The sequence below is a fragment of the Parasteatoda tepidariorum genome, chromosome 5 (genome assembly GCF_043381705.1).
Source record: "Parasteatoda tepidariorum isolate YZ-2023 chromosome 5, CAS_Ptep_4.0, whole genome shotgun sequence".
Taxonomy (NCBI): domain Eukaryota; kingdom Metazoa; phylum Arthropoda; class Arachnida; order Araneae; family Theridiidae; genus Parasteatoda; species Parasteatoda tepidariorum.
The window spans coordinates 38,321,269-38,341,610 of record NC_092208.1 but is presented as its reverse complement, the minus strand read 5'-3'; the positions used below and the strand labels follow the sequence as shown (position 1 = coordinate 38,341,610).

Genomic DNA, 20,342 nt, shown 5'->3' with positions numbered 1-20,342 from the left:
ATAGAAAATATCGATAAAACATTTTGCATAAAAGCGAAATGTAAAATTGCTAGTTTGAAAAAAAAAGTGGAATTTATGAAAGAAAATTATGAATAGAGATTGCAAAAAATATGTATAGGTTTTAAGTCAGCCTGGATTCTAAAGTTTTAACTAATTCGTCTGATTTCTTTTTAAAAAAACAAACAACATTGATTTTTATGAAATTCAAATACACACAAAAGAAAAAGGAGTATTTTGGATAATCATTTCCATTAAAATTTCTTTTTCGCAAGAACTATTTCGTTTTAAAGCTTCATCATTTTGTATGTATCGAAAAAGATTTAAAATAACAGCTAGATTTTTTTAACTGAAGTAATAATAATGCATACCAAATACAATTTTGCAATTAGTTCCAAAATATACTACTTTATTCAGCTAATAGATAGAAAATATACAAATTAGTTGTGCTCATAAAAAATACAAAATTACTTTCGTATCAAATCAAGCATGGAACTAAGCTATGCAATGATTATTATTCCACCAATTTTATTGATTAGCTATTTACAATCAAATAAATAGTTTATAATAATGATTATATAGTTGTATATAAGTTTTATTTGCAAGAACTGTAGAACAAACTTAAAAAAAATCACAAATCTAAACATTTTATGAATTTTTTCTGTTTTCATACATGAGAAATCTAGGGTAATAGCTAGCTTCTTATATTTGATTTTTACTTAATCGTCCAGAAATAATGTTTATCAAATAGCTACAAGACAATTTGTGGGCCAATGCAAATGGGCGTGTCTCTTTTTTTGCTTAACTCGGTATTTTGTATGCATATTTATAATCATAGTATAAGTAATAAACAGTAACATGATGAAAAACAGCAAAATGACTAAATGCATAATTGTAAACAAAACATTGTATTTGGTTATAGTAGAACAAAGAAAAAATAATAATTATACTACATTTAACTATTTGTTTAAAAATTGGGAAGGAACAAATTGTGAACGCTGTGTTATAAAGTAAAACATCATAATTACCATACCGTAAAAATAAATAAATAAACCTTAGGAACAATAAACAAACTCAATAAAAACAAACCAGCAATTCCTTGACAATCAATACTTCGGCAGCCTAAATAAAGGCATTTTTATTAGTGAAAAACTAATAAGAAAAATAAAAACGGGTAAGAAATATATGAAGGGAACAGTTTAGCACGTTATGAAAAGGAACATCGACATTTTTTTACTGGAACAAGTTTTCATTAAATATGTCTTTTTTTGAAGAAGAAAAAAACTGTATAATTTTCGCTTTTATCTTTTAAGAGTTTATACCACGTTTTTTTTTTAAATACTGTATATTTCTTTATTTGCTGCATTACATTATTTTACGAATAAGATAGATAAATAATTTATTTTATATTTTCATTTAAAGCAGAAAAATTTATCTCCCATTATTTCTGGTAATACATATTGATAGTGGAGAATGGGGCAAGTGTCGACATCGGGCTATAGTGGACATTTTAAGTAAATTTTTATTAATCATTCAAATCTTATCTAGTGAGATATGGTAAGTTGGTATCACTGGTGTACCCTTCCATGTGCAGATGTTGTATTCATACTGTGAATACTTTTATAGAAATTTGTAAAAGAAGACTTTTAAAGTACCCATTTTTCTTTTCTCCTTTATCAGTACATTTTATTTTCAAAATTTTGAACAAAAAAATGGTCATTGTTTCACCTATTTGATATTAAAATTCACTCCATATAGTGTCAATAAATCTTGATTAGGCAGAAACAAACACATATCGTCATGGGACTAGTGTAGATGCATGGTGTTGGAGATAGTTAGACGCATGGTGTTGGGGGTAGTATAGACATGCCAACACTGCCTCTACACAACTTCCAATGGAAGAAATAGGAATTAAATACAACTGTAACACATTTGACGTTTTTTTTTCATTTTATGAATAATAATTTTGTAGAGTGATATACATATCAAACATAAGTTGTGATACGAAAATACAGTTGTACAAGACACTAGTGAAACCATAATCTTATAGGGCAGCAATTGCTGCGAAATTAACAAAGCAGACGAGGAAAAACTGATGACTTTCGAGAGAAAAAAATTAAGAAATTGTTTTTGCAGTAAGAGAAAACGGAACCTGGTGAATTCGTTACAACCATGAATTACAATCAAAATACAAAGAACCTAACATAGTACAAATGATTAAGGTTTCTCAAATAAGGTGGCTAGGACATGTATTTCGATATAGTGATAAAAATCATGTTAAAAATAACCTTTCAAATAACAGAGGAAAAACGAAAAGAGATGAGAGGGAGAGAGGGAGTGAGAGATTGAGTTGAGAAGTGGTTAAATGACTTGGAAGTCAATAGATGGAGAAATATAGCCTCTATAAGATCTAGAAGCGGTAAACTGATCGGGATGGCCTTGGCCAATAACCGGCTGTAGTGCCTATAAAGAAGAAGAAGAAGAAGATATATCTTTTCAAATAATGATTTTTTTTTCAAGTAAATGTTTAGCATAAGATACTTACATTAATTCACGTTTCAAAAGTTTGAAAAATATGCAAAAGAGATGCTGTCTGTGTCTCAGAAATTGTAGTACTTCATTGCAATACCGATAAGATCGCATGTTTATGTAATATTATTTTTTCCTTCCTTACTCAATTTAACTTTATTTATTGAACTTAACTTTTATCCTTGCGATGCTTGTAATTCTAATTTTAGGCAAATTTATGCATTCATAGAGGGTGTGCAAAAAGTTAAAAGCATTTTGCCCAATTTTTAATTTAACATGTAAGGGACAACAGGTAAAATCATCTTATTTTGTTAAATTATTAAAAAAAAATTAAAATATTCCAAAAAAATCGGTTAGTAATATCAGGTTAGATTACCATAATGGTAACCAATTTCACATTAGATACTAACCATGATTGTATAGATTTCCAAGAAATAAAGAAAGATTTAAAATTGAGGTAATTTGAACAATATTTTATTATAAACAGAAGTCTAAAACTCTAAACGGTATGAGAGAATAACTCCATTAAATATAATTTAAAAAGTATGTTATTTTATTTAAAAAAAATATGCTGTTAAAATTTTTTTTTGTTTCTTAAGTTTTAATGTAGGAATTACAAATTTTACCCAATAAGAAACCAAAACAAAATTAATCTAGTCACAGATTATTACGTTCGAAAAATATGTCATAATGAACAAGATATTGTAGTAGTTTTAGTTAGATATCAACAACAGAAGAAGTAATAATAGATGTTGTTAGATCTATCATTTGTCATAACTACGTCAGTCGTTGCGTTTCCGAAAATGAACATTCCACTGCTTCATTTGTCTTGTGAATAGTTGTTATTAATATAGGAATGTCGATAAAAAAATTTTAACTCTTTCCGTGTTTTCATGAACAGTAGCAAAATGGATAAACATAGTTTAGGAAATCAATCTATAATACTTTTTCCACTTAAAATAAACAATTGGTAACTGCTTTTAACCAACCATCAAGTTCATTCTTTCTGCCAATGCAAATTATAAAGATGCACTATAAAAATGCATTTTTAAATGTATAAATATTATATCTTGATTTTTACATCAATAATTACAAATAAATTAAGCATTTAACTAAGGAAGTACATTATTCTATTTTATTTTTTAAACGTCGTTGAACAGCCGATCCAATTTTGAGATTGCGACCGCCAAAGTTTAACTCCGGAATCTTGTAATTTGGAACCCAATCCAGAAAACAAGGGAGCTTCTGTATTAAGCATCGGGAGAAATTTACCTTCGTGGAGGACGTTTTAATGGAACTAGCCCGCATTTAAGTTACAAGTAGAGGAATATCGCGTAAACACCCCACGTTTGGCCTGACGTTAAGGGGACTCTAAGCTAAAATCTTTCAACCACTGAAGATATTTTCATAGCACTGTGATCGGTGAGAGCCGGGTGCGGAATTCATATCGACCAGCCATCGTTGGGATTCGAACCCAGTTCACGTCATTGGGAGGTGGACGTTTTAGTACCTGAGTCACCCAAACAATACAATATGCTATAAGTCGTACTAGCATTATATAATTACCAAAGAATTCACCTCAAAATAAGCAAAAAATGCCCACATTTCGTCTAATCTACTTACATTTGCTATATTAATGTGGAAACTGTGTTCTGGAAATAAAAAAATTGTTTTTGAAACTTAGATTTAGGGAGAGAATTCGCTTCACGGTTATTTCATTCCTGCATTTCAATCAAAATAAATGTGTTTAACTTGATTTGATTTAAGCATATCTTGAGCAAGGGAGACCAACATATTCAGACAAGAACGGCTTACTTCACAAAAATTACGATTGGAACACCATTTTAAGACTGAGAATTACTAAGGTAACATGAAAAATCAGTTCTTCCCGAGAGTTATTACACAATTTAGATAGTCTGTCCTGTAAACAATTCTTAATTTCTAAGCACTAAATAATTTTTTACCTGAATTCTGAAGAGAACAGGGAAATAACCATTTATGTCCATAAAAATCATAAAAAACCAGTAAAACCTGTCCACGTAGGTGTACCTTAAATTATTAATCGTCCTGGCAGTATAAATCATATTTTGTTTATCTTATTATGATTTATGGCAGCAAAATAGAAATTCGAAACTGTAAAATATTTTTTGCAATATTCTTTTATACTTTCAGAAGTGAAGAGGTTAAGCAAAATAATATGGTTATTTAGTTTAGCGGTTTTTCCACCTGAAGAATTAATTTTAATCTTCACTCATTCATTTTTCTACTTAAAAAAGAAAAATCTTTTCACAGCTGGTACAAAATCACAAGAATAAAAGAAAGAGTGAAGAGTTCTTTCTCAACGTCTTACTTTTCAACACCCTCCTCTCAGTATGGAGAAGATTCACTATCATTCCCCCCCCCATAATTGTCCAGTAAAATTTGCTGATATGACTACAGTAATATGAGAGACACAGAGAATTCTGTAATTGTAGTCTTTTTTCTTAAAAACACATTTTTAATAAATATGGCTTTTAAAAAATTTATTAAGTTTTTAAATACTTCAGAGCATAAGACTGTAACTTACAAAAATTTTAAAAATGAAGGAATAAATATTTTCTTATCTAAAATGTATATGTAAAGATGTTAAATACTTAAAAAATGACATTTGATACAAATAATAAACTGCTTGAAGACAATAAAATTAGAACCTGGTATATAAAAATTTGATATTTTTAGTACTTAAAAATAATTTTTCGCCATTAAAACAGACTTTTTTCACCTTTTCTTTCTCTTAAATTTTTGAACTCAAATTTTTCAAGCAAATATTCTTCAAATGATATTTTATTAAGTTTCAAATATAATACTAATAAAGTGCAAATATAACAATTATATAATACATTTTGTATTCTGGAATTAGACTTCACACAAATTAAATATATCCAACATTTCTTTGTAAATTTTGCCATATTTCTGATTGTTTTTTATCATATTTTGATGTTATTGGCTAAAAAAATTACATAGATTTTTTGAGATAATTAATTAAATAAAATATTTTAAGGTATTGCAATTAAAAATAAATATTGCTTTGAAGAAAAGGACAAAGCAGGCATACCCTTACTATAAAATAAAGCACTTTTGAGGCTAATTTGAGGTTATTAGGTGCAAAAATATACCAAGGGTAGAAAATGAGGATATATTCTGCATCAAAAATAACCTCATCCATAAATCTCAATTTAAACCCCATTTACACCTCATAAAATAAATCTCATGTACACTACAGCAACACTTTTATTTAAAATTGTGTGAAATTATTCACACAAAAAATATATTAACCTACTTGATGTGTAGAAAAAATAATCTGTGAACCTCAAAAACATATTCTATAAGTTGATTAAATTTCCATCAACCTCAAAACAACCTCAAGTGTGACACACTGATTACAATCCTTGGAAGGTTGATTTTTAAAGGTTGTTTTTGCAGACAACGTAAAATAAACCTCAAATCCATCTTAACACCTGAAAACAACTTCAAATGAATCCTAAAAACAACTTACATTTTTGTAAGGGCAATTATAAATGTAATAACAAAAAAATTTTTTTTTTAAATTATCATAACTTCCGTTTAATTTGATATAGAAACAAAACTCAAACGGTCTTAGAAAGACAAAACAGTTTTCTTTTATAGAAAAACAGAAAGAAGATTTTTTCAGTCAAAATTGACTTAATGAAGTCTTCGGTTATCAACTTAGAAAAAATATGTGAACCTCAAAAACATTTTCTATAAGCTGGTTGGTTAAATTTCCATCAACCTCCAAACAGCATCAAGTGTGACACACTGATTAAAATCCTTGGAAGGTAGGTTTTAAAGGTTTTTTTGCAGTCAACTTAAAATAAACCTCAAATCCCTAAAAACAACTTAAATTTTTGTAATAACAAAAAATGTAATAACAAAAAATGTAATAACAAAAAATAATATTTTTAAATTATCGTAACGCCTGTTTAATTTGATATAGAAAGAAAACTCAAACGATCTTAGAAAGAGAAAGTAGTTTTCTTTTATATAAAAACAGAAAAAGGATTTTTTAGTCACAATTGATTTAATGAAGTCGTCGGGTATCAAAATACTTCTATAAAAAAAGTTATGCACGTGCATATTATTCAATATATATTTTGTAACAAAAAATTATTTTACTTTAAAAGTTACATACATTCCTAAAGACAGCTTTGAGTAGCATATATCAGAGATGGTCAATCTGCGGCTCACGAGCCACATGCGACTCTTTCAAGGATTATTTGCGGCTCTCGATGAATGTACCCGAGTTCATTTTAAATTTTTATGCTATTATATTTTAAAAAATTATTATCGTTCCGTATATGTTTCAAAATGTCTTTTAAATTACTGAGAACAAATATGAGAGACTAAGTGCAACGTTGTTCAATTCAAGGTGAGTTTTTCATTTTCAATATAATTATGATACAAAAAGCATCCGGAGAATTAGAATTAATAGAGATGTGCAAGAAGATCAAGCTCTACAATTAAAATATAAGTTGACTGAATTTCGGACATTTGTACTAGTATCGAAGAATCCTGAATTAAAAAAAGGTTGATTGTAGAATTATTTCAATATTCGGAACAACGTACTTATGTGAATCACTTTATCCCACTTTAAAATTCGGAAAATTCAAACACCGATCAGTATTAACTAACCAGCATCTCAAAGAATTACTGAGAAATGCTGTCACCAATTATTCACCAAATTTGAAAAAGTTATCTGGAGAAGTAAAGTAAATGTGCTTAATTTTTAATATTTAAATTCAATACACATATTTTGAACTTTTACTTATATGTTCTCAATAAATGTAATTTATGTAAAAAAAATACCTTTTCTGCATATCTTTTAAATACGTATTTAATTGCGGCTCGCGAAAAATTTCAAATTTTGAAAAATGGCTCGACTATGGAAGAGCTTGGCCACCCCTTGCATATATTATCCTTTAAATTGTTAATAATTTTTATTTTGCTTTATTTTCAAATTGATTTTAAGTTACGTACCAGGATTAACTGATGATAACTTATCACGAAGAAAAAATTATTTAATGTGTTATAAGTTGAACCTGAACATTTAATTATCATTCATCTTTCATCTCTTTTATATGTTTTCGTCACACACCATTATTTATTTATTAAAATATGTTTTGGGCTATTATAAGTAACATATCCATTAAATGCAGTCAGTGAAATATAATTTCTACATTTTTCAGTTCTAAAAAGTAGAAGTTTCTTTGAATAAAAGAAACTGGTAGAGTTTTCTATTTGTTTCTTAAAAATAGATCCAGTATGAAAGAGCATATTCTTCTACTACTTTCTTCGACAGAAAGTCTTCAATATCCAATTCTAGAAAGCGGTTTCCTCAGAAGTAGTGCAGTATTTTTAGATATTTCATGGAAACTTCTATCCAAACTTATATTCAATGATACCAATTCTTGGGGGGATTTTATTCATAAGAGGTTGAGCCAAAAATTTAATAGTAGGTATGGTGAGGCCAAAAGATAGGGAGCAGTTATAAATTTTCTATATTTTTATATCTGTGTGAAAAAAATAACTTCGGTAATGTAAAATCTTCCCTTAAAATGAAGTATATTTACGTCAAATTCCCCCTATAATGAATATTTTTATCGGTGCGTTAAATGACATTCGAAATATACTTCATACAACGAAATGGTTGTCTCGATTTATCGAATTTTTCTGACTTTCATCTTTTCTATTTTATTTATTTTTAGACGTTAATCCTTTCAATTTTTACCATTTTTGAAGAATATGAATACTTGAAACGTAGAATTTCTTTGCTACTGTTCGCTTTTATCCACGCATATTTCTGAAAGTACTTGCATTATTTATTCGAATGAAAAAAATACCTGAAAATGTTTAAAATATATCCGAATGCATTTTTACGTGAACATATTTATGAATTATTATAACAATACAAACTGTAAAACAATTAAAATTTAATACTAACGAAACTAACAAAAGTATTAATTTGTACAAATTACTTCATAGTTTAATTTCACTTTTGAGCATTTTATTTTTACATTAAAAACTAATAAATTTATATTATCTGTTACTTAATTTTATATTAAAAGTCATAATTATATACTTTTAGACTTATCATGATGACCTACATTTCGCAAAATTTATTTAGATAACTTCACAACTATGTAATATCTGTAAAACAGAATATTCTTTATGTTGAATTTTAAATTTGAACCAATTTATTTCTTTATAAAGCTACAAAACATATTTTGTAAGGAAAGCAATATTAAATAAAATTTGACAATGAAAATAGAGATTAAAACTATACTAATGACATTATGCTAAAAATATTTTTTTAACTAAGAAACTTTAACTGGATTTCTTTTAACTGGAACAGAAACTACTATACCTTTTCACTCCATTTAACATACACTGTTTTACAGTTTTAAATTAAAGGAATATTGCAGAATAAAATAAATTAATAACGTATAATTTTAAGAAATATAATCATAAAATGAATCCAATTTTTAAAACAAGAGAGACAAAGAAGTAAATTAGCAATTAAAACATTGAATCAAAATGGAAAAACACCTAAAGCAGATAAAACCAAATTTGCTTTATTTTAATTTAGATATTCATATAAACATTTAAAGCAGGAAAATATAATTTTACGAGTGATTTTTTTTTCTTTTTTTGATTATGGTTCAATTAATCAAAACTAGTGAACATCGTTTTAGTTAGGATTTCTAAAAGCAACTATGTAAAAATAGCATTTCCATTATATAATGTATTTCATTTACAATATGACTGTGAATTTATAAATGCGATTTAATTATTCTTCACACCGTCATAATGCACGACTGAAGAAAATTTTAACTAAGATGTATTTTACAAATTAAGAATTTCAGATAAATATGTTTGTAGTATTAAAAGCACACACGTAAAAAAATTTTAACGTTTTTGAACTATTTAACATGAAAGTATACATTGAGTTTCAATTTTTAGATACTCAATTCTTTTTAAATTGAAAAAATATATAGTGAAGATTTAAATTTCTTGCAATTTTTAATATTTATTTTAGCTTTTAACTTTACAATTCTGAACACATATTATTTAGACTATTTGACTTTCTAACAAAATACAAAATCAAATCTTGCTATTTAACACAAATGTAGTCTTACCGGGACAGTATATTTAAACAAAGACATACATTTACAAAACTTATAACAATAACATGAAGCAATTTTTAAATATAACATGCAATTTTTAAATGTGACATACCCATATCTGAAAGAAGTGAGAAGATGAAATACTTTAGTACTTACCTAAAATAAAATATAAACACATGAATAAAATTTCTTAAAATAAATCAATATTATCATATATTACAACAGTAATAGCATATGTTACAGTAATATTATCATATTCATATATTTGCTGAAGTACTTACGAAAAAAGCATTTTAATGAAAATTATAATTAAGTAATATTTTTGAAATAATCTAAAGCGAGACATATTTATTTAACAATAAAAGCATCAATTTTCTGTGAAATTTATCACAGTATGAATATGATATGAAATATCTGAAATATATTTAAGTTTATATACAGTAAAAATGTTGTTCTGTGAAGGTTGAAATGTTTTTTCATTCATTAAAAATCAAATGAACAAAATATAAAAAAGGAAATTTACTTTTCAATAATGTCTTTAATTACTAAATTAAGCACCAATATAAACATACAAGAAAATTTAAGACAAAAAGCAGAATATTTTTGCTAAGATTAAGATTAAAGGTTAGTGAGCAATACACGAAGAAAAGTAATTTAAGAATTGAAAAGTAAAAGTAATTAATTGCTCAAAAACGTGTATGTATATTATAGATATAGTTTATTATAAAATACACAAATTGAATTAATATATGTATGATAAAAACTAATCATAGTTTTAGATCAAAATTTGTATTGTTTAAATTGACAAAATGACATAACAAGATATTATTCTATCTTTTCTTCTCATCAAATAAATTGTTTTTACTTTTGCCTTTTCTATATAAAATTTGATTCAAAAAACTTTTCCCTACTACTTAATTTTTCAAGGTTTTTCGAGATAGAGATAAATTTATTGTTTAATACATGATATAAATCATTAGACTAGGAAAAAAAGAATTATTTTTCAAGTAAGACTCAAATACTTGAAAAGACGAATTTTAGTGAAATGTTTCGGTATTTTCATTCAGAACATGAAAAAACTTGTTTTCTTCATATGAGTGTTTTCTTCATTTACTTGTTGCCTTTATTTCTATATATATGTTTCCTCAAATACTTGAAAAGAAATATTTCTAGTGAAATATTTGGGTAGAAGACTGTTTTCATTCAATGAACAATTCAATGAACATTGATTAAATTAACGCTAAGATTTTTGGAGGTCGAAATATATTTTGTTATATAGAAAATACTCATGAAATAAATTTGTTGGAATTTTGTAATAAATTTGTTGGATGTGGAATTTTTTTCCTAATGAGCTGAAAATACTTGAAAAGAGATTCTTAGTAAAATATTTCGTTAAAAAACTATTTTCAATCAGAGGATACTGACTAAATTATCATTGAGGGTCTTAGAGGTAGAAATAATTTGTTGCATGAAATAAATTATCAGACAAGTAAAAGACATTTTTTCATATGAGCCTCAAATACTTGAAAAAAATATTTTTAGTGAAATATTTTTGTAGAAAACTGTTTTCCTTCAGTAAACACTGATTAAATTAGCATTGAGGTTTTTAGAACTAGAGATAAATGTGTTACACTAAAAAGATACATTTAAACAATCAGTATACAAAGAAATTTTTTCACATGAGATGCAAATACTTGAAAAGAAGATTTTTAGTAAAATATTTCGCTAAAGTTCTTTTAGTAAACACTGATTAAATTATAGGATGATTATTTTCAAAATTGCCTTTTTTTGGAGGTAAACAATAGTTTTAAAAAAAAAAACATGAAAAAAAATAAATAGAAATAGAAAATAAAAAGGCAAAAAAATAAAATTAAAAGCAAAGAAGAAAAGCAAAGAAAAATAAATAAGTACTGCTATAAAGCAGCAAAAACAGTAAAATTGCAAATGTTGTTATGATATTTAATAATGCAAGTAAAAACGCTTTGCTAAATTTCATGAAGAAAAATGTAATTTTAAATAATTAAAAATCTATATATATGTACTTGGAGGCTAAAATTGTAAGCAAAGAAAAACATATTTCGCAAGCTCAAAATTTCTTACTCTATTTTTGATTTATCAGTTAAATAAATAAAATTTTGTTATGAAAAAAAAAAGAAAATGTCGAAATAAAATCTCACACATTAGCTTGAATCATAAAAAGTAGAGAGTTTTGTTGAATGTTAATATTAGAATCACTAAAAATTGAAAAACTATACATTTTCGAAATGACATAAATAGTAAATGCGACCTTAGTGTAAAAATTTTATCAATTAAAATAAAATTGTGTGTTAACCGCAATTTTATAAGCAATTTCCATAAGAAATTCGAATTTTTTTACTGAAATTGTTTTCATTCCGGAAATACAAATTGTAAAGTTTTGTTATCTTGCATTTATATTTATAGATTAATGCTTCCAAAATAAAAATATATTTATGAATGCATATAATTAATTATGTTCAGTATATTTAAGTTACTTAAAATTGAAAGTGGGATTTTTGCAATAATTGGTAAATCATAATTGGTTAAGAAAAATAATTGGTAAATCATCTCTTTATATTTTTGTTTAAGAGGTTTTAAATTCCATACATTCATTATGATTGAGTTACTAAATTATTCACATAAAATTTTATTAAATTTCATTTTTTAACTATGCTTTTCTAATATGGTTATCATTATTCATCATATTTAATTAAAATTATTTAGCAAATAAAATGAAGTTTTGCAAATTTTAAAATTCAAGAAACATCAAGTCCAACATGTTATAAATATTTCAAAATGACCTGCAATTACTTTTTTAAACAAATTTCATTTAGCATGCATTACCAAAATAATCGAGTGCTTTTTCGTTCTATTATAAAAAGTTTTATAAAAAGTTTCAATAACACATAAAACAGAAATATTATCCATATCTTAAAAAGTCAAAATTTCATAAATTATTTTTCTCGAAAATTTTTTTTTTTCAATTCTACGTTAAACTATCATTAAAACCATTTATGTTTTTTTTAAATGAAAATGTGTTTTCTCAATAAAATTGTAACATTATCTAACATTAACTTTATTTATTAATTTTTTTATAAGACATAGAAGTCAAGTTACAAATATTATATATTAATTTGAAGATAATGGAAGATAATAAAGAAGAAAAAAAAATTTCAATATTTTGATTTTTATAAATGGTAATGTACCTTATACTTAACAACTAGAAAATATCTAACCATTCGATGTTTAATGGTTTAACAAAATAATTAGCGTAAATGCAAAGTTTTTCTGAACATACTGCTTTTATTTAAAATATTTGTAAAAAGAAACATTAAGTATGAAAAAAATCTATAAAATCATCTATCTAATTTGGAAGGAGAATTTAAAATTAGTTAGTTTCCTTTAGTTTTAAGAATCAAGCACACTTTTTAAGTTGATAGAATTCAGAAGTGAAGTTTAGAAGATGCAAATGATTTTTTTTTCTATGATATTGAAAAACAAAATACTATTAAATATTAAGATTAAATTTAAAACTAAACAAAATTACTTTATTTTTACCTTTATTTTTATTGTTCACGTAATGATATTTAGTGGTTTTTATTTAACTATTTTTTTTTAAATATTATTTGAAATAAAAATTTTCCTTCTTTGCAAATTTTATGCATGAATTTCAATCGAAGCTAATTAAGTTTTATTTTCTCAATGTTTTTCTTGATAGGCGCAAACAAATTTGTATGCTAATTAAAATTAAAATATTAAACAAAGCCTAAATATTTATTCTTCGAATTAAAAAATAAGAAGTTAAATTAAATTGAAAGTTTAATAGCTTAAGAAATGGAATCGTTTATACTTAAATAATAAAATGCATAAAATCATTAACATACTTTACGTAACATACATAATTTACGTAAACATAATATATTTATATTATCACAATCATTTATATAATCATAATTTATAAATGCATAAAACTTTTTGCTCACTTCTGTACGATTTTATGTATAAAAAGTTAGAAGTATCAAGGAATATTATTTTATTTAGTACAAGAAAATTAAAAAATTTAATTATTATTGTTTCGGCGTAACTTAATATTAAAAACAAAATCGTACACAAAAATAATTGTATCCATTACAGAAAAGTTAGGAGTGTTTCTTATTTACCGTTTAAAATTCTAAAAAAAATCATTCTTATTAAAATAATAATATTTTCATTAATAATTATCAAGTTAAATTATAATACATATAATATGTAATTCTTATATATTGAAAATGCTTTTTTGCGAAAAAGGAAATCTAATTAAAATATACTCTAAATAAATCAAGATGAAAAAAATGTTTTAAAAAGTCTAAAAAGATAGTCAAGTCTGTTTAGGGAAATCATATAACGGAAGTAGTCTATAATCATATTCTAAAAATGGATAATTTTATAATAATTTTTAAAACCATGACTTTAATTAATTATTGTATATTATTCATCACTTAAGTCTAATGCGCAAAATGAAATGACTATTCAAAAACAGGCATGAGTTAAATAAGAAAAACATGTTCATTTTAAAGAAATTATAGCAGTTAAAATTATATAAAAAATTATCTCTGTTAAAAAAAACATTTGTGAGTATGCCGTTTTAAATATGTTTGAAAAAATGGATATAAATTTTAACCGCAATAGAAGTTAGAGAAAAGGCTTAGAGGATGGAATAAATTTCATCATTCATGCAATAGCAACAGGCAGAGCAGTTAAATTTTTGCTAATTTTGAATTGTACAAATGCATTAGAATAATTAATATTTTTGTAATTCTTATGTCAAAGGGCTCTTATAACTGATTTTGAAAACGTTGTATTTTTTTAATTTAAAAATATTTAGAATTTATATTGAATTTAAATTACTGAACTTATATTAAAAAAGAGTATTTTCACTAACAATTAAACTTACAAAGCCATATGATAGGTAATAGCCTTGCAACCACGTGGTCTTTCAAGAAAATTATTGACGAATTGTTGCCTCTTACGGCATGCCGCTTCCTTTTGCCTTTTCTTTTTGCTTTCTGTTCCATTAAGAAGACTTTCTTGAGCACTTGAAGAAGATGTTCTTCTTTTACAGTAGTTGTCATTCTCTTCCTGTTCATTTTGATTACATCTTTTTCTCTTGGCGTCAAATTTACCACCAAGATCAAATAGTTCTATAAAGGCCACTCGAATTTCACCTCCTCCGCCACCCCCTCCCGAGGGGTAGTCGGACCTCGGGTTGGAGCGGCCGGACATGTGGACGCAGGATTGTTCCTTGCATGATCTCCGGCTCATCCAGTTTAATCATCGTTTTCAACACCGGACACACCGCTCATTCTATTTTTCTCTGCAGCCCACCCCATTCCGTCATCACCATAGCGAAAGGGGTTTTTCCTTTTTTCAAAACAACACACACTGAAGTTGCACAACTTCACCGCCAGATGTCACTTCTGTGAGCAAAGTTTTTAATTCTGAAAGGTCTGTTCTCTTCACATTTGGCTCCGTTTTCACTTTTGGCTTCTCAGCAAGGCAGCGTTGGGTGTGTGCGATCTTTTGTTTTCGCCATGAATTGAAGAAGTTCCTGCAGTTGAATGATGGGTAAAAATAGGGAGGGTAGAAAATATAAATCACGTGACTTTTGTCTCCAGAGAAGAATCATCTTTTTTTCCCCTCCTCATTGGTAATTCTAAAGTCAAGTGTGGGCGGGTTCTTAGCATGTATTTAATGTTTTCATTTATCGACCAAAGATTAGATTTGAATTGTCTAAAGATATGAGTAAATTTGACAGATTGTTTCATTTTTCGTAACTATTTAAAAAATAATTGCTTTATTTTACTTTTATAAAATGGGGAATTTTAGTAAAAAAATATATATTAGAAATTTATGCTCTATGTAAAGTTTGGAATGCGTTATTCAGTAGTTCAAGTAAAGTGCAATTATACGAAACAATAAAATTGGTTAATAAAAAATTTAATTGATTATAAAATTGGTCTTAAAATATTTTATTAGAATTGCATTATCTTGGATATTAATTTTTTTAAAGTGATTTGTTTTGAAGTAGAAATAATATAGGTAATTCACTATCAAACTATCTTCTGTAACTCGAATGCGGTTTTTCTTTTTTATTTTCTTTTTTTTATTATGCAAAATATTGATTAGATAGTGATTAAACATGAAGACATGATGCGAAACTTTTCCAGAAATTCCAACAATATTCTTTATGTCAAATTTATATTTCATATTCCCTTCTACATTCGCACAAAATTTTAGCTCTATTACATTCTATTCCCTACATCTATTTCATCGTCATTTAATACATCTAATTTTTTTCCTTGGGGAAAAAAATATGCAATGATATTTCTAAAAATTAAACTCTTCTCATTTTGATACTGTATTAATCACAGAGGCTGTTTATTTTTTCTACTTCTGTATTTACAAAAAAACTACTTTAACTTTTTATATGTAAGAATGGTTAAAAGTTGAGATTCAATTCTTCAAAAACTTTTTAATTGCCTATTTTGTGTAAGTTAAAATTGCTTTTTTTCTTNTTTTCCTTTTTTTTTTTTTATTATGCAAAATATTGATTAGATAATGATTAAACATGAAGACATAATGCGAAACTTTTCCAGAAATTCAAAAAATATTCTTTATGTCAGATTTATATTTCACATTCGCACAAAATTTTAGCTCTATTGCATTCTATTCCCTACATCTATTTCATTGTCATTTAATACATCTTATTTTTTTTCCTTGGGGAAAAAAATATGCAATGATATTTCTAAAAATTAAACTCTTCTCATTTTGATACTGTATTAATCACAGAGGCTGTTTATTTTTTCTACTTCTGTATTTACAAAAAAACTACTTTAACTTTTTATATGTAAGAATGGTTAAAAGTTGAGATTCAATTCTTCAAAAACTTTTTAATTGCCTATTTTGTGTAAGTTAAAATTGCTTTTTTTCTTAATCAATAAGCTTTTTATAAAAACATCAAATACGAGTTTAATGAAACAATTGCCAATATTGCAGTAAGGGAAGTCGTGTTTTAAAAACAGCGATCAAAAAATTATTTTTTGCAAGCTTTAATCTAAAATATTCTATAATCAATAAACATATTAAGTAAAACTGGAGTATGTATTGTTATTATTAGTTTTATTTCTCTTATTAATGGTATTCTTTTTACTTAAAGCAAACTATTTAAATATTCTTTTTTCATTATTACTATTTAGAAGAAAGTGCTTATAAAATCAACTTTCTGCGAAAACTAAAAATTTTTTCTTCCAATGTACACCTGATTGACTCTCGACATTCAGGTAATTAGTAGGACAGATTTGTTAACCACTCTTTCAGGTACACTATATTAAAAGCGCCAATGTTGCTCCCACCTTAAAGATACAGATAGTGCAAAAAAGGGCGGAAAATCCATGCCTTGTCCAAGATTCAAACCCAAGACCTTTCTGATGCGAGATCAATTTCCAGACCACTAAACAGTTCGGTCGCCACTATCAAAATCCCATAGTTATTAATAAAATATATTTAAGTAACAAATTAACTGATTTAAGACTCGTTATCTGCTTTAAGTAAAATAAATAAAGAAACTTTTAACTGTTTATTCAAAAAATGGTTATTAAAAGCAAGATGCTCACATCTAATTTTATAGAATAAACTTAAACTATATAAATACAAATTAAATGGAGAAAAAAAAGAATTTTTTTTTGTAGGAGCATTTATACAAGTAGCTATTGTAGTTGACATTTAATGAATATACCTTATTTTCGTTTGCTTTCATTTCTTTTGTTATCATACTTTTTTAAGTCATGTAATATGTAAATAATATTAAATAAACGAGCCGCAATACTCAGTGTTTAGGACACTGAGCTATTATCGGGAAGGGCTAAGGTTCCATTCCCACGATTGGCTTGAAACCCATCCAGCTTTCATTTAATTGACCCATGATCAGTTGATGCTTCCAATCTGTTGGTGTATGATTCTAAGCAAGTAACCATCATTATATTGATCACGAAAGTGTGGAATCTTAACCCCCGTGAGCTCTTCGCTCAAATGAGGCTAGTGCAGGTATGTTTTAATTTAAATGCTTATTTTTTAGAAGCTTCTTAGAATGGTAACTATCTCTATTAAAGTATTTTATCTGTGTCTTATTTGCTTCAATTTTATTATTTTTTGTATAAATATTTCGCTCTCAGATGTGTAATTGTAAAAAAAATAATAATGCGGATCTTATAATTTTATATTCCGAACAATCAGAACCATGTAATAAGTAGCAAAATAAATTCATAAATTGTTCAATCAGATTCAATAATATCGATAATATTAATCTATTTCTCAGCATGAAAAAAGATTTGAGAATTCCCTGTGTCAGCAAATCTCAAGTAAACTTAACTTATCTTTAGTTTCCTTTTATTAATTATGTTAATTAGAGATAACAAGAATAGGTTAGATGACAAGAGTTTGTAATAATTTATTTTATTTTATTAACTTGGCTAACTATAATAAACTTATTTACATTCAATACTTTATGTGTAATAATTTAAAGTGGCTAACTATAATAAACTTATTTACATTCAATACTTTATGTGTAATAATTTAAAGTGGCTAACTACAATAAACTTATTTACATTCAATACTTTATGTGTAATAATTTAAAGTGGATAACTATAATAAACTTATTTACATTCAATAATTTATGCGTAATTATTTAAAGTTAAATGAAATTTCCGGAAGGTATAATAAAAATGTTCAGAAAATCATCAAAAAAAAATGAAAAAAAGCTATTCAAAAATTCATATTAATTTAAATTTCTAATAATTTTCCGTAGGTCATGGACAGAGATAATCTTGAGAAACAACTCATGTTTCAATAATCATTTCATCCGGACTAAAATTAGTAAAGTTTGATGATTTTATATAGTGTAAATTGAAAACAGAGATCAATACATTTAATCCACGGATGAAAGTAGAATTATGTAAGATTCATCATAAACTTTGAAAAACTATCAAATAATGAGAGCTCTCAGAACTCTTACCAAATAAATATCACACGATGATTTGAAATTCAACTCTGACCTATTCATCCTCCCCCACCTTTCCATCATATCTTGAACATGTGAGTAAAGGAGCTCCAGGACTTACTCTTTCCTTAGTGTCTGAACCATTTACTTCAAACAATCTATTTATAATGCAGAACTAGCATCTGATATTTAAAACCAAATATGTTATTATATTTGTGTTATATAATAAATTTAATGCTTTTAAAATGTGCAATTGATAGGCCTTAAATGTAATAAATATTGAGAAAATGTCTTTATACAAAAAACTAAAGTTTTTTTTACATACATTCTCAAATGTTTGACGGTTCAAAGTTGTTTTGTTAACAAAACGGCTTTTCTCAGTTTAATCATGAAAGGTTTAAAAGCGTCAATTCAAATTCTAGTTTTTACAGTTGCCGTCTTGCTTACCGTATGATAGCTCACTTACTTTACATAATCATTTTATGATTATTTTCGATACATGCTCTTATATTACAGGATTCTTTTTCAGTTTTTAACGTCGTAAGAATGAAAACGTGGTTTCATTTTATTTTAAAATTGATACTCTTCCTAATTATAATAATTATTTTATTGAATTCTTTTTTGAAAATAAACGAGTTCCTTTAAAATAACAGTGAGTTTAAAAAATTTAAATTAGGTTATGTTTACAAAGAAATTAACTATACCCAAAGTAATTTATATATATATANGAGAGAGAGAGAGAGAGAGATGTATATGTGCTGTGTGGAGAAAAAAAAATCATATTTTTCAAATAAAATAAATATAATAAATCAATTCAGGTTTTATTGAATATTACTCAACGTTCTCATTTTGTTCATCTATTAAACAAATAATAACGACTAAATCAATTTTGCTTCATTAAATAGCAATGCAAACACAAAACTATTTTTGCACCATCAAACGACTGACTTGTTAAATTTAGTCATAGAAGAAGTTATAGCTTCGAATTTATCCTAAAAAATTATTATTTTAGGCAAGGATTCACAGCTCAAAGTTATCAAACAAATACCACTAAATTCAACTTTTTACAAGATATAAACTTGAATGTCAGCTCTTATTCTTGACAAAAATGTCAATTTATTTCACAAAGCAATTCAAAGCTTAGTTTAATCTCAATCTTATATCAAAGAAATGACACAAGAATATGTTTTTAAAAAAAGTTAGAACCAATTGCTTTCCGCTCTTTTAATAACATAAATTTAAAAAATTGTGAAATAAAATATCACAACTAATATTTTTTTAAAAAGTATTCAGTTTTAGTGCAGATTATAACTCAAGCATCACATTTTATTCTGCTTTAAAAATTCAATTATAAAGTTCAGTTTTGCGTAATGTATTGCATTATGTACATTTAAATATCATGATTTAATTTCTAAATTAAAGTAATGATGCCTTAAGAATATTAGTGAGAATGAAAGAATAGTTCTAAATCAAATAAGTGAATTATTCAAGAAGTTGCATTTCACATTATTTTAAAATGATTTTAGTTGTATATATATTTCATTATACATTTTTAATATATACATGGTTATTAAAAGCAAGAT

General features: G+C 25.9%; 1 protein-coding gene across 13 annotated transcripts in view; it reads right to left on the bottom strand.

Moving 5' to 3' along the window:
* The window catches only part of LOC107453525 (potassium voltage-gated channel subfamily KQT member 1), a 432,066-nt gene that overhangs the window by 212,123 nt on the left and 199,601 nt on the right, over window positions 1-20,342 (bottom strand). For 3 of the 13 annotated variants that reach the window (XM_071181300.1, XM_071181305.1, XM_071181301.1), the window contains exon 1: window positions 14,659-15,278. The exons of 4 other annotated variants lie outside the window; for them this stretch is intronic. In XM_071181300.1, the coding sequence (XP_071037401.1) occupies window positions 14,659-15,026 (368 nt within the window). In that variant the 5' untranslated portion in view covers window positions 15,027-15,278. Of the gene's footprint in view, window positions 1-14,646; window positions 15,279-20,342 lie in introns of those variants that run through there. 6 more of the 13 variants (XM_071181304.1, XM_071181306.1, XM_071181307.1 and 3 more) reach the window with 4 other exon arrangements.